This window comes from Trachypithecus francoisi, unplaced genomic scaffold (assembly GCF_009764315.1).
Source record: "Trachypithecus francoisi isolate TF-2019V2 unplaced genomic scaffold, Tfra_2.0 Lachesis_group10, whole genome shotgun sequence".
NCBI classification, from domain to species: Eukaryota; Metazoa; Chordata; class Mammalia; order Primates; family Cercopithecidae; genus Trachypithecus; species Trachypithecus francoisi.
Window position 1 is genome coordinate 113,326,963 of NW_022681455.1, and position 16,054 is coordinate 113,343,016.

At 39.8% G+C, this 16,054-nt stretch overlaps 1 protein-coding gene, 1 non-coding gene and 1 pseudogene across 6 annotated transcripts in view; all 3 read left to right on the top strand.

The window, feature by feature from the left end:
* The window catches only part of PHLPP2 (PH domain and leucine rich repeat protein phosphatase 2), a 78,977-nt gene that overhangs the window by 21,539 nt on the left and 41,384 nt on the right, over positions 1-16,054 (top strand). For all 4 annotated transcript variants that reach the window (XM_033218893.1, XM_033218891.1, XM_033218894.1 and 1 more), the window contains 2 exons: positions 2,553-2,686; positions 12,311-12,501. In XM_033218893.1, the coding sequence (XP_033074784.1) occupies positions 2,553-2,686; positions 12,311-12,501 (325 nt within the window). The remainder of the gene's footprint in view (positions 1-2,552; positions 2,687-12,310; positions 12,502-16,054) is intronic.
* Positions 5,928-7,743, top strand: LOC117088010 (annotated as a pseudogene). The gene has a single exon (XR_004438968.1). The product of XR_004438968.1 is annotated as a 60S ribosomal protein L10-like (transcript).
* LOC117088875 lies at positions 6,474-6,608 on the top strand. Its single transcript, XR_004439393.1, has one exon. It is a non-coding gene; the product is annotated as a small nucleolar RNA SNORA70 (small nucleolar RNA).

The window sequence follows — 16,054 nt, forward strand, 5'->3', positions numbered from 1 at the left end:
TCCAATCCGTCTCAGTATTTGAAGATCTGTCTCTTTATATCCTTACTCTCCTTGTCTTCAAGTTAATCCTCCATCAGTTTATTCATATTGTATGGTTAGTTGACCTCTCTCCAGGATACAGTTTATGAAAAGTCCTCCTTAAAACATGTCTTTCTCAGAAGAATCCCGTCATTGTGCTAGGAAAATGCCTAACGTTGTCATAGACAATGAATTTTGTAAATTTTGGTTTTTGTTTGGCTAGGGATTAATTGTAATTGATGTCTACATAATCTGAAAAGTTTATTTCCCATTTCTCTTTAGTTCAGTCTTTATTGGTCATTACAGGCTTTTTGTTCTTTGATCATTCCCCATGTAGCAGTTCATTCTGAGTTTATTTGATAGTTTCTGGAAGCTAAAATACTGAACTGAGCAGTCAGGAGAGGCCAGGTAGTTGTTTTATTTTTGTCTTTTTTGTTCATCAGTACGATTTCTGTTCCTAAATTATTTTGTTACAGTTGTTTATGTTTAGCTTTGTAGTTGTGTATGTTCAGCTTGTTGCCAACAGCATTTTCTAGTTCTTCAGCTACAAAATGCAGACATTGTTCATACCTTTTGTCATGATGGGAGATGCATCATGTTTCTTGTAGTTATTAATAATATAATTTTTAAGTATTCTTTTCTTTTTTTTTTTTTTTGAGACGGAATCTCACTCTGTTGCCCAGGCTGGAGTGCAATGGCATCTGCCTCCTGGATTCACGCCATTCTCCTGCCTCAGCCTCCTGAATAGCTGGGATTAGAGGCGCCCACCACCACGCCCAGCTAATTTTTTTGTATTTTTAGTAGAGATGGGTTTTCTTGCTTTTTTTTTTTTTTTTGAGATGGAGTCTCTCTCTGTCGCCCAGGCTGGAGTGCAGTGGCGTGATCTCCACTCACTGCAAGCTCCGCCTCCGGGGTTCACATCATTCTCCTGCCTCAGCCTCCCGTGTGGCTGGAACTACAGGCGCCTGCCACCACACCCGGCTAACTTTTTTTTTGTATTTTTAGTAGAGGCGGGGTTTCACCATGTTAGCCAGGATGGTCTTGATCTCCTGACCTCGTGATCCGCCTGTCTCGGCCTCCCAAAGTGCTGGGATTACAGGCGTGAGCCACCGCGCCCGGCCAGAGATGGGGTTTCACCGTGTTAACCAGGGTGGTCTTATCTTCTGACCTCGTGATCCTCCCACCTTGGCGTCCCAAAGTGCTGGGATTACAGGCATGAGCTACTGCGCCCAGCTATTCTTAAGTTTTCTAAACAGAGTTCTTTAAATGTTCTTTGAGACCTTTTGAACACATACGGACTTTCCTGTGCTTGCTTTTGATTGTTGTTTGAGATGGCAGAAATATTCTATTTTTATTCTAACTAAAATTGTTAGTCTTAAAAGTTTTTAGAATAATAATTGTCAACATCTTCCTGAACACTTACTACATATGAGATATTTTGCTAAGCACTTTTCATACTATATAGTATCTTGTTGTAAGTATATAAATAAATTTAAACATCTTATGAGTTAGGTATTATTGTTATTCCCATGATAATGATGAGGATTTAAAACAGTGAGAGTAAATAACTTGTACTGGGGCATGCATTTGGTAAGTGGCAGGACTAAGACTTGAACCCAGGCAGTTGACTGTTGGAGCCCATATATTTAGCCACTGTATTTATAACTGTTTGGTTTCTGGTAAAAGCATTATAAAAGAGCTGTCTTGCTATTATGACTGTTATAGCCCCTTCTATCAAAATACACATTGATCCTTTTTTTTTTTATTTAATATTTTTCAGTATTTTAAGTCTGTGATTTAAAATACAGTGTTACCAGAGGCCACAAGTGATTGCAGACATTGTGGTTTTACCTTAGCTTTCAATTAGGACCACGTAGTAGAATGATTTTTAGGGAGTTAATTTAAAGCGAATAAATAAATGGAAATTCTCAATTGTAATTTCTAATTTGGTAAATATCAGTAGATATAACACATGTAAACAGAAGCTCTTTGTGATCCCCAAAGTATAAAGGGGTCCTGACACCAAAAACTTACACTTGTTTAGATTAGTTGTATCATAGAATATTAAAGAAAATCTTGACCTAGGAATAAAAATCAAGACCAGATTTTGTATATTGAGTTACTACTTAGCCATGAAAAGGAATGAAGTCATGTCTTTGCAGCAACATGGATGGACCTGGGAGTCATTATCTTCAGTGAATTAACTCAGAAACAGAAAGTCAAATACTACCTGTTCTCTCTTACAAGTGGAAGCTAAATAATAGAGTGTGGAGTAATAGACATTGGAAAAGCAGAATGGTGTGAGAGTGGGATGGGGATGAAGGATGAGAAATTACTTAATGAATACAATATACATGATTCGGGTGAGGATTACAGTAAAAGCCCAGACTTCGCTACTAAACAATATATTCACGTAATAGAATAACACTTGTACCCCTGAAATTTATACAAATACAAATAAAAATATTAAAAAATTAAATGAACCATTTTTATTACTTACCAAATATATGTATTTTTTTGAATTGTGTAATCAGGAGACTGGAACCTACTGAACGACCTCTTCAGATCGTTTATGATTACTTATCCAGGCTGGGATTTGATGATCTTGTGCGCATACAGGAGGAGGCTACAAATCCTGACCTCGGCTGTATGATTCGATTTTATGGTGGTAAGAATTTATCAGTGGCTTTGTATGTTAACTACTTTTAAGTTGATCATTTGTGCCTCTATCTGCCGTCAGCTTTTTAAAAGTATTTTATCAAAATCGAGTTTTAAGCCAATTAACTAACGTAGTTAACACCAACCAAGCAATAATAAAAACCAAGAGGTCAGGGGTAAGGGAACACTTTAAAAATATCTTCTCTTTTTATTTTTACTTATTTTGCAGTTGTATTTTGCTAACTTACTAACATTATTTTATACCTTTGCCAGAATCTTGACTGGATCATGCTTTAGTAAATTATTTTTTCAAGCTCCTGGTAAAGCCTGTAAACTTCTGAATAGCTCAAAAATATTGAGAGTAAGTAGTTATTATCATATATGACTTGACATTGATGAATATACCTGTCAAATTTTGTATATTGGTGAATTTAGTGGGGTTTAAATCTAGGATTTTTGACTCTTCTGAGAAAAATATTGTAAGATGAATTTGAAGAACACAACCCATCTATCACTATAATAGTTAGAAAAACAAAAACTTGGAACACAGCAATTTTCTTATTTGATTGTGGTTGAACCCTAGTTCTGCATTATGGTAGCCCCCCCTTGTCCATGGGGATTATAGTCCAAGATCTTTAGTGGACAACTGAAATCACAGATGGTACTGAACTCTATATATACTATGTGTTCTCCTGTATACACATACCTGTGGTAAAGTTTAATTGATAAATTAGGTAAAGAGATTGACAGTACTTAATAATAATATAATTATAGCATTATACTGTAATAAAAGTTAGTGAATATTCTCTCTCTCAAAATATCTTGTCCTATACTTACCTATTTTCAGACCATGATTGACTGCAGATAACTGAAACCTTGGAAAGCAAGACCACAGGTGGTGAGGGGGCTACTGTGTATGTTTTTGTTCTAGAATGAAAGTTGAACCTTTCTTTTACATGCAGTTATACTGCACAGTGGTTGGCTCTGATGCCCCTACTTTTTCTACCACCACCTGATAAATTATAGCATATACAGGATCTTAATATACTATGCCCTTAAGAGGATATTTCCAGTAGAGTCTAAAAGAGTACCAGTTTGTAGTACTTAAATTTTGAGGGGTCTTTCCAAAAGTGAACTCTGTTGATGTAGAAAAGCTGGTATAGTTTGAGTGAGAAAATTAAGTTTGGGATGAAACTTAGAAAGTTAATAATCTTTGAAAATAGGCAATAATGCACCTGGTACCAAAAAACAGAATGTAGATAGATCGATAGATGAATTAGTTATCTGTTGGCTCTGTAACAAATGGCCTCAAAACTTAGGACTTAAAATGGTAATAAATACTTAATAATTACGTAGTTTTTTGTGGGCTGGAAATCTAGGAGCAGTTTAGCTGGAGGGATAGTCCTGGCTTGGGTTTCATAAGATTTTGGTCATCTGAAGGCTTGAGTGGGGCAGGAAGATTCACTTTCAACATGGTTCACTCACCAGCTGCTGGTAGGAGGCCTCAGTTCCCTCTTCTGTGGATCTTTCCATAGGGCTTCCTAGGTGTCTGAGGCAGGAGAATGGCATCAACCCAGGAGGTGGAGCTTGCAGTGAGCCGAGATCGACCACTGCACTCCAGCCTGGGTGACAGTGAGACTCTGTCACAAAAAAAAAAGAAAAGAAATGAGTCACTAAACACAGCCCATACTATAGAGAGAGGAATTAGCTCCAGTGTTTGAAAGGAGGAGTGTCAAAGAATTTGTGGGTCTATTTTTTTTTTTTAATTTTTTACTTTTTTTTGAGTCAGGGTCTTACCCAGTTGCCTAGGCTGTATGTAGTGCAATGGTGCCATCATGGCTCACTGCAGCCTCAACCTCCCAGGCCCAAATGATTCTCCCACCTCAGCCTCCCAAGTAGCTGGAACTACGTGCACACACCACTGCACCTGGCTAATTTTTGTATTTTTTGTAGAACTGAGGTCTCGCCATATTGCCCAGGCTGGTCTCAAACTCCTCAGCTCAAGTGATCCTCCTACCTTGGCCCCCTAAAGTGCTGAGATTACAGACATGAGCCATCATGAGCAGCCAGATCTATAATAAAACTGATGCAGGAATTTTTCTTGACCCCTTTATGGGACTTGTGACAGTGGTGTCCCATTTACTCAGCCCACCCTGCTCATCTCTTGTGGGAAGGGAATGTGCAGGTGAATGAGTGTGGGAACTGGCTAGCTGATTGGACACTGGTGGGAACAAACCGTGTTCATTGGGTTCTGTTGTACTCCACCCTTTGTGGGATGTAGCACATAAAAGAGTGAGTGCAGGAACTGGCTGCCTGCTTTAGCACCAGCAGGAATAGATTCTGTGCAGGCTTGTGGCAGCGTCCAGGTAGGGGTGTTTGTGATCCCAAGGCCCCAGAGGACGTGTTATAATGCTTTCTTAGCTCTGTCATCTGCAGACAGCAGTGTGTTATCAGCTCAGTGGTCCCTTTGCCTTGTTGCATAGGGCGGCTGCTCTCCACCAGCGAGGGCAAAGAACCAGTGTGACAGTCTTTTTGAATACCAGCACTTGGTGTGTCTTGAATTCTTGTCTGGTGCCCAAAAGGAATGAGGTCATGCGGACAAATTGAAGGATGGTGAATGCGGAGAATTTTATTGAATGAAAACTGCTCTCAGTGAAGAGTGGAGCTGGAAAGGGGATGGGAAGGGCAGGTCGCTCTCCCTTGAAGCTTCTGTCTTCTGAAGTCAAGTCGCCTCTCCCTGATGTCCGGCTGCTTGTCTTCTCTGCTGGCTGAGTCTGGGGTCTTTATAGGCACAGGATGGAGATGCTGTAGGTAGTTTTGGAAAAGGCAACATTTGATTGGTAAAAAGACATTATTCAGAAAGAACCATTTGGGAGAGAGCAGACAAATAGGGATGGGAATTCTCACTTTGGGCCACAAGTTTCAGGCTTTTCGGTGGGGTTTTGCTGGGGACTCACCTCTGTCTGCCTAGAATTTCTCTGCTTCCTGCCTCTATCAAAACTGTCATAGAAAATATGCTTCCCTTTCACCTTTTTCCTCCAACCACCCAGTTCTTTTTTTTTTTTTTTTTTTTTGAGACGGAGTCTCGCTCTGTCGCCCAGGCTGGAGTGCAGTGGCCAGATCTCAGCTCACTGCAAGCTCCGCCTCCCGGGTTTACGCCATTCTCTCGCCTCAGCCTCCCGAGTAGCTGGGACTACAGGCGCCCGCCATCTTGCCCGGCTAATTACCACCCAGTTCTTGAAACCAGACACAACTATTGTTAACCGAAAGAAAGAGTTGAAGTATTCTCTTTGAAGTAAATAGCTTAGTAATCAGCTTTAAATATTTTATGTGTAGAATTTTTGGTGCATTATCTTAGTTGGATTATAGTGTTAATAAGGTCAAGGTCATAAGGGCCTGAGTGCAAACCAGTTAATGTTGTGTTCTCTGGTTATAAAAGGACACTGGGTAGTGTCCCAGTCAGCCATTATGCAAATACCAGTTATCAGTCTTGCTGGAGAGGGAGTGCTGGGGGAAAAGTGAGTGGAATGACTCTCTCAGTTCAAATTCATGATATAAAAGCTGTGGAAATAACATTTCACTAAAGTCAAGTTGAGTAGGTAGCATGATTAATCATGGGATTAAGAGAACATATAGCCGGGCGCGGTGGCTCACGCCTGTAATCCCAGCTCTCAGGGAGGCAGAGGCGGGAGGATAGCTTGAGCCCAGGAGTTTGAGACCTGCCTGGGTAATATAGCGAGACCCCGTTCTCCACAAAAAGGAAAAAAAAAAAAAAGACAAGAGAACATATAAATCCTCTGCAGCCAATTAAGCCAACTGTGTTCCTTTCCTCATGGGGGCTCAGTGTGCAATGGCTGCACACAGCAGCTTCCTTGGTAGTGTACTCAGCCTGTTTCTTGTATGGGTTGCTCTAAGAGACCTTGGAGACAGGCCTTTCAGATGGATGTTCATGTCTCTGACTTTGCACTATCCCCAGTCTAGGCTCCAAACAGGTATGCGAGGTGCCTTTGGAAAGCCCCAGGGCACTGTGGCCGGGGTTCACATTGGCCAAATTATCATGTCCATTTGCACCAAGATGCAGAACAAGGAGCACGTGTTGAGGCCCTACGCAGGGCCAAGTTGAAGTTCCCTAGCCGCCAGAAGATCCACATCTCTAAGAAGTGGGGCTTTACCAAGTTCAGTGCAGATGAATTTGAAGACATGGTGGCTGAGAAGCAGCTCATCCCAGATGGCTGCGGGGTCAATTACATCCCCAATAGTGGCCCTCTGGACAAGTGGCGGCGGGCCCTGCACTCGTGAGGGCTTCCACTGTGCTACCCTCTCTTAATGCTCGCCAATAAATCCTACTTCCTGTTCACCTTAAAAAAAAAGAGAGAGAGAAAGAGCAAACCCCTTATTTGTGTTGGAGAAAGTGGCATACAGAGAGTGTGATTTGTTAGGGAAGTGGTAGCTCTGGGACTGTATAGCTCAGGTAGCACAACTCCGTGCCTGAACGTTTCTCTGTGTACTACATTCTCTGCGCACATTGTTTAAAACAGCTTTGTCAAAAGAGCATAAATACAAACAGCAGAAGCCAGATGCAAAATAATTATATCGTATGTTTCCATTCATTTAAAGTTCAGAAAATGGGCTAAACACAGCCATATTGTTTTGAAATGTGTGGCAATACTATTCTTTATCAAAATCTGCTCTTTCATAATAACAAAATTGTAGTGGGGCATATAACTGCCTGGTTACAGCCCATTTTGCAGCCTTTCTTGTGGTTAGATGTGTACATGTGACAAAGTTTTCTTCCATGGTATGGAGTGGACTTGATGTGCGCCACTTCTACCTGTGCGCACAAACCCCCAGTGTGTGCTTCTCAGGGCTCTAGTGCTCTTTTCCACTCTGGTGGGCTAGGATGGCAATAATCAGAGCAATAATTAAAGTCAAGTGTGGAAAATTGCAAACCCTGAGTTACTTTTAAAAAAAATATATTTATTTATTTATTTATTTATTTTTTGAGACAGAGTCTTGCTCTGTCACCCAGGCTTGAGTACTGTGGTGCCATCTTGGCTCACTGCAGCCTCCGCCTCTCAGACTCAAGCAGTTCTCCTGACTCAGCCTCCTAAGTGACTGGGATTACAGGAACCCACCACCACAGCTGGCTAATTTTTGTATTTTTAGTAGAGACAGGGTTTCACCATGTTGGCCAGGTGTCAAATTCCTGACCTCAAGTCATCCGCCTTCCTCGGCCTCCCAAAGAGCTGGGATTACAGGTGTGAGCCATTGTGCCTGGCCAGAACCTGAGTTTTTGAATGACAGTGTTGACCCCTGGTGAAACAGAATGCTCACTTGGATGAGTTAAATTCCCGTTGCTTGAGCCATTATATTCTGTTTGCTACAGCCATAGTTAATACAGGACATATACAAAAGCGGCAAAAATAAAAAGAGAGCCAGGAAATTATTGTAAAGGTCAAGGGAGTGACTGAGGAGTGCAAGGAAGAGGACATGATTCTTACAAGTAGAATTTTTTTTTTTTTTTTTTTTTGAGATGAAGTCTCACTGTGGCCCAGGCTGGAGTGCAGTGTTGTCCAGGCTGGGTGCCGTCGCGGCTCGCTGCAGCCTCTGCCTCCTGGGTTCAAGCAATTCTCGTGCCTCAGCCTCTCAGGTAGCTGGGACTACAGGTACCCACCACCATACCTGGCTAATTTCTGTATTTTTAGTAGAGACGGGGTTTCACCATGTTGGTCAGGCTGATCTCGAACTCCTAACCTCAGGTGATCCACCCACCTCGGCCTCCTAAAGCGCTAGGATTACAGGCGTGAGCCACTGTGCCCCGCCATATTTAAAATTTTGACTCAGCATTCCTAAATTGCACAAATAGGTGTTACTAGTGTTACGAGTGTGTACTCGATTTGCTAGAATTTGAGAGTACTTATTTCCCTGCACCTTTGACAACATCAGGTATCATTGTTAATCTTTGCCCCAATTGCAAAAATACTATCTCATGTTACTATGCATATTTAAAGCTTCCTTGTTAAAATATAAGAGGAACGTGGTAGAAAAACATTGCACCACCCTAATACAGTTACTTTTATGATTGCATATTTTCTTAGTCTTATTTTATATGCATATTTTATATTTTTATTCGTATATTTTTGCTTTTCAAACATTTGGTTTTTAACTACACAAGTGTAATATGAATATGATGTCATTATCTGTGGTGTTTTAATTTGTTATAATTACCTCCTAAGTCCATTAACTGCTCTATAGAGAACCACTGTCAGTTTGGTGCATACCTGTTCAGAATTTTCCAACTTGATTATTCCTATATACTATATATTCATAGAACCATTTGGATTTTGTTTACATAAGTGGTGTTATTTGGTATTGATCTTCATGCTTTTTTCACCCAAGAGTTTGTCTTGGGAGATCTTAACTTGTCAGCATTTGCAGAATCATCTTCTGTATGCATATCTTTTTTCTTTTTTTTTTTTTTTGAGACAGAATCTCACTCTTGTTGCCTGTGCTGGAGTGCAGTGGCATGACCTTGGCTCACTGTCACCTCCGCCCCCTGGGTTCAAGTGATTCTCCCCCCTCAGCCTCCCAGGTAGCTGGGATTACAGGTGGCTTGCCACCACACCCAGTTAATTTTTGTATTTTTAGTAGAGGTGGGGTTTCACCATGTTGGCCAGGCTGGTCTTGAACTCCTGACCTCAGGTGATCTGACGGCCTTGGCTTCCCAAAGTGCTGGGATTACAGGCATGAGCCACTGTGCACGGCCCTATATACATTTCTTTAAGAGGCATAGTATTGAACATCATGTATGCATTACAGTCTGTGTAACCATCTCCTTAGTGATGGATATTTACTTTGTTTCTGGTTTTGGATGGTTAAAACAGCCATGTTAGTAAAATTACTTCTTTGTACACCTGCGTTCCTTCAGAGTGATCTCTAAGCATGAAATTATTGGGTGATAGGTTACTCACATTTAAAATATTAATGGTTACTACTGTAGAACACTTTTATATCCTGTCAGTATAACAGAGTACCCCTTTGCCCTCCAGTATCACCTTTCAATATTATTAGGATTTAAAATTTTTACTAATCTAATAGATAAAATGATGGTCTCTTTGTTTAAATTTCTTTTTCTGTGATTGCTAGTGTGGTTGAGAATTATTTCATGTTTTTATTGGATCTTTTGGTTTCTTTGAATTACTCATTGATATTTTTGCACATGTTTCTGTTTCTCTTTTTTCATATTGATTTAAATGACTTCTGTGTGTATTCTGAATATATATCCTTTGGGTACTGTATTTGTGACTCAATTTTTTCCAGCCTGTAACTTTTTATTTTATTTATTGCTTTTTATGGTGCATGTGTTTAAAATTTTTCTTTAGTCATTATTTAGTCTATTTATTTATTTATTTATTTATTTAATTTTTGCGATGGAATCTTGCTCTGTTGACCAGGTTGGAATGCAACGGCATGATCTCGGTTCACTGCAACCTCCGACTCCTGGGTTCAAGTGATTCTCCTGCCTCAGTCTCCTGAGTAGCTGGGATTACAGGTGCATGTCACCACATCTGGCTAATTTTTGTATTTTTAGTAGATATGGGGTATCACCATGTTGGTCAGGCTGGTCTCGAACTTCTGACCTCGTGATCTGCCCGCCTCAGCCTCACAAAGTGCTGGGATTACAGGCATGAGCCACTGCTCCCAGGCAGGCATGTTGAATTTTTTTTTTTTTTTTTTTTTGAGACGGAGTCTTGCTCTGCCGCCCAGGCTGGAGTGCAGTGGCCGGCTCTCAGCTCACTGCAAGCTCCGCCTCCCGGGTTCACGCCATTCTCCTGTCTCAGCCTCCCGAGTAGGTGGGACTACAGGCGCCCGCCTCGTCGCCCGGCTAGTTTTTTGTATTTTTTTAGTAGAGACGGGGTTTCACCGTATTAGCCAGGATGGTCTCGATCTCCTGACCTCGTGATCCGCCCGTCTCGGCCTCCCAAAGTGCTGGGATTACAGGCTTGAGCCACCGCGCCCGGCCTAGGCATGTTGAATTTTAAGTGATGGTTGAATTTTAAGTGATGGTAAACTTAAATGGCAGTTGGAGATATCTGGATAGTTGGAAATGTGGAACTAGAGCTTAGGAATACAGATCTGGGAGAACCAAACTCTCTGAGGAAGGTGGAATTTAGAAAACAGTCAGCCGTCCATATCCAAAATGGATCAAAAATATAAAAAAAAAACAAAAATCAACAAAAAAAGACTGTAGCATAACAACTATTTACTTAACATTTACATTGTTTTAGATATTATAAGTAATCTAGAGATGATTCAAAGTATACAGGACGTTGTGCGCAGGTTATATGCAAATACCATTTCATTTTATGTAAGAGACCATAGCATCTGTGGATTTTGGTATCCTTGGGGGGGGTCCTGGAATCAATCACTTGCCAATACCAAGGAATGACTGTATAGATGAAAGGATTGGCCTAGAATAGAAGGAGAAATGCTTATTCCATATAGTGTATTAATATACAAAGTTTTATTGAATAATACAATTTTAAGGCTGAAGTAATCTAACTCATTTCCTCATATTATACATGAGAAACACATGGTTAAATAGGCAAAGTGATACCTAAGCTTGTATAAACAATTATGTGATAATATCAGGAGTACAACCCAGTCTTTCCAACTTCTGGGTTACTGTTTGGACCACCTCATACTGCTGTTCCTGCTCATTTCTGTGTAGTTAGTTTTTTTTTTTTTTTTTTTTTTTTTTTTTTTTTTAAAGACAGGGTCTTGCTATGGTGCCTAGGTTGGCCTTGAAATCCTGGGCTTAAATAGTCTTCCTGTCTCAGCCTCCAGAGTAACTGGGACTACAGGTGCACACTTCTTTTAAAAATAGTGCTCTTACCAAGAACTTCATGTCTTTTCTGTTTTAATGTGCTGTTTTGTTCACTGTATCTCAGTCATATGAAGGCCTCTGATGGGAAGTAGAATTTCCACCACCATGATCAGAATAGTTGATTGAAGTACTAACCATAAGCTTTTCCATATTAGTGGCAGAGAGATGCAGGATTATAGTTACTAATATATTTCTTCTAGAGTAGACTGATGATAATAGTGGTTGTCATTTATTCCATGTTCTTTTTGTACCTAAAACTGTACTTAGTAGTTTATATTCATTATCTTACTTAGTTTTTATAAGAATCCCCAGAAGGTAGGTTGTGTTAAGATTCAAACTATATAAATGAGTAAAGTAAAGCTTAATGAGAATAAATAGTTCAACGAAACAAAGTGACAGAACCAGCATTCGTGTTCAAGTATATCTGACTCCAGAGTTCATGATCTTAACCACTCTACCATGCTGCCTTTCTCTAGGTACATAGGAGATATGGGTGTTGGAAGAAGGGTTAATTTAACAATAGCATCCAAAGTAAAATTTTGCTTCGTAGACCAAAACTCACAGGTACTTCTACTGTATATAATTAAGTGATGGATAATATGTGAGGACTAGATCTAATTTTGTCATACCTATATTGCTTGGTTACTTATATCTATGAATAAGGTTGCTGAATGTTGACATATTTTTCCCTTTCTGTATTCTTATACTACTTTAATGGTGGATTCTGAAATATTGTTTCCTTTTCAGAAAAACCATGCCACATGGATCATTTGGATCGAATCCTACTGTCTGGCATCTATAATGTACGCAAGGGAAAGACCCAGCTGCATAAGTGGGCTGAGCGCCTAGTTGTCCTCTGTGGTACCTGCCTTATCGTTTCCTCAGTGAAGGACTGTCAAACTGGAAAGATGCACATTTTGCCTCTGGTTGGTGGAAAGGTAAGACTCATAAAGTTAAATTATTTTTCATTTGATCATCTTAATTAAGAAAATAATCACATACGCTTTTCATAGCTTTTATTCATATCTTTTCAAAGAAGCCAGTATGGGCATTATTAAAGATGATATCAGAGACTCTCTGAGAGGTTCAGAGGCTATTATGCCCCAAATCCTGTTGCAGAACCATCTGTTCTAGACATCCCCACCTCCACTGCTAGGCACTAGATTCTGGGACTGACAATAGCCGGAGTCGACAGTGGATGCTACCATTAGAAGTTGCCTTTGGAAGTTAGAAGTAGCTGCCAGCATCTGTCACCAAATAGATTCTTTCTGGGTTTTTTTTTTTTTTTTTTTCCCCAATTAAATTAAAACTCAGAGTCTGAGGTAGTCATAAGATGTGATCCAGCAGCCAGGGAGCCATGCCATTTCTTCCATCTGTCCTAGAGGAGTCTCCATTCCCAGGAAAGGAGTTCACTTGTTAGTCAAATAGAATGAATGACAAGTGACCATAAACAGATATACTAATATTTATAGAAGGTATGTATATATGATTTTACTCTGTTTTGAATCTTGAATGTCATAAACCAATCTGAGTTCAGGAGGACTTCCAGACAAAATTACCTCATGAATTCACACTTCGGATCAGGCATCCAATCTGATCCAAATACACAGCAATATAGATAGAACACATGTATTAAAAAGATAAATAAGCTGGGCGTGGTGGCTTGTGTCAGTAATCCCAGCTACTCAGGAGGCTGAAGTGGGAGGATCACTTGAGGCCAGCAGTTTGAAACCAGCCTGAGCAACATTAGCAAGACCCTGTCTTGGCTGGGCACAGTAGCTCATGCCTGTATTCCTGGCACTTTCGGAGGCCTACGTGAGCGGATCACTGAGGTCAGGAGTTCTAAACCAGCCTGGCCAACATGGTGAAACCCCATCTCTACTAAAAATAATCTTAAAAAATTAGGTGGGCGTGGTGATGGGTGCCTGTAATCCCAGCTACTTGGGAGGCTGAGGTAGGAGAATCACTCGAACCTGGGAAGTGGAAGTTGCAGTGAGCCAAAATCATGCCATTGCACCCCAGCCTGGCAAACAGCAAGACTTCGTCTCAAAAAAAAAAAGAAAAAAAAAATTAGGTGTGGTGGTGCGGCGCCTGAAGTCTCAGCTGCTTGGGATGCTGAGGAGGGAGGATGGGTTAACCCCAGGAGTTCAAGTTGCAGTGAGTTGTGATCATGCTACTGTATCCTAACCTTATGTGACAGGGTGTGACCCTATCTCTTAAAAAAAAATAAAAATAAAAAAATGAATGAATGGATGAATGAATGAAAAGAATTAACTGAGCTTAGAAATACAGAATAGAAACATGAAATGATCAGAAGGTCTGAGTCTGTGGGCCTCCTGGGCTCTGGGTCTGAAAGGTTGTGGCACCCCAGGAGTTCGGCTCTTGTAAGTATTTAGGTCTAATAGTTTGCTGTTCATAATGGGGGTCCTGGGTTAGGCTTATGGCCTAAAGCCAGGCTGATTGGTATTTTTTGTTTCTGCAAGAAAGCTACAACAAAAACTGCCATTAAGCACTGACGAACCAAGGCTTATTTCTAGCTGTGGTCCTAAAGAGGTGGGAGAATCCAGTTATGTGGCCTATGACCAGGAAAATGAGTGAAATCCCTACTAGTTTAATGAATGAATGTTTGTAACTCCAGTATCAACCATGGGGCAGGAACCCACCACTGTCAATATGAGGTCTTGGGGGCTGAAGAACAAAGTGAAAAAAGTAAGTAGAGTTGTTTGAGAGGGAAAGAGTGAATGAGGACAAGGTTGGGGATTGGTGGAGATGAAGCAGCAGATAGGGTAAGAGAGAAAATGAACCTACCATTCAAGTGAACCTGGAACGTAAACTCCCTCTCACACACATCAAAAAACAAACAAACAAAAACCCACAGAGAAATTTAATACTAGGGAGGATTTCCATAACCTCAGCCATCAGAAGATAAACTCACTTCAGATTGAAATGGAAATAAATGAACGTCCTGAAAAAACTTGAAAATAAGTGTATTTAGAATTTTCTCAGAGAGAATGGAAGAACAAAAATGGAAAACATTCAGAAATCAGAATGTCTGCCTATGAAAAAGCCAAGTAGAATATTGGAAATAAAAATACAGTTACTAAAATTTAAAACTTAAGTGGTTAAACTCCAGATCAGACAAAGAATTGATGAAGAGTGATTTTGTCTATTCTGTTTGCTAGTAGAATTTTGTTTAGGGTAGCAGTATGCCTAGGATCAAAAACTAAATCTTCCAACCCCTCTTGTAGCTACTGAGATATACACAGAAGTTTCCTGGAAGGACTTTTGGAAAAGCTCTTTAAAATGGATAGACTTTTAAAGAGCTTGACCTTTAAAGGTCATAAAGGGATGGATGGCTTGACCCTTTGCCAGTCCCTCAGTGTCAGAGGTGGAGCAGTCATACGATGACTCTGAGTTGGCAAGCATATGTCAACTATGGCATTTAAGGAAGAAGCAGCCTGGGTCCTTGCTGGCATATGGAGCCGTTAGCCTAGTCCTGGACTGACACCTCTGTTTTTTTAAGCCACTGTTTAGTAGCTGAATGTAATTAATTGATGTACTGAAGAATTTCACAGATAAAAAAATAATAAAAGAACCTTTCAGAAAGGCTTTAGTATACATCTTACAGGAGTTCTAGAGAAGAGAGAGGAAGAAAAAAGAGAAGTAATATATCTAAAACAATAATAGCTGAAAATTTTCTAGAAGTGAAGACAAACATGAATGTTTAGATGTGGCAATGTGTTATTAAGTGAAGTGTGATGCACTCTTGGGATAAGAGGATAGAAACATCAAATAATCTTAAAATTTATTAGAAAAATTAGAAAAATTTAACAATAGCCACTAAAATTAGAGGAGGAAAAGAGAATATGGAAAACTTTGTAACACTAAAATAAGGCAAGAAGAATTGAGAAAAAGGAGCAAAATAGCATGTTAAATTATCACAAATTATAGTGATAGTAATAAATCCGAATATATCAGTAATCACAATGATTGTGATAGTCAGATGTTATTTTAAATAGTATTTGCTGTTCATAAGAGACATAATTAAAACTTACTCTTAGAAGGTTGAAGGTGAAGTGATGAAAGAATATATGCTTGTCAAATAGCAATCAAAAGAAAATTGGTGTGGTTATATTATTAGCATATGAAACATTTATATGAAAGTTTATGTGCAACAAAGGATTTGTATTCAGAATGTAAAAGGAACTTTTGCAACTAAGTAACAAAAAGACAAACCCAGTAAAAAACTGGGCAAGAGATTTGAAGAGACCCGTCATCAAAGCAGATATACAGGTAACAAACACATGAAAAGATCTTCAACTTCATTTGTCATTAGGGAAATGCAAATAAAAATCACAGTGAGATACTGCATACCACTAGAATGACTAAAATTAAAAGACTAATTAATAACAAGTTTGGCAAAGATGCGGAGCAACTGGAACATTTATACATCATGGTAGGAATGAAGTTACTTTGGAAAACAGTTTATTC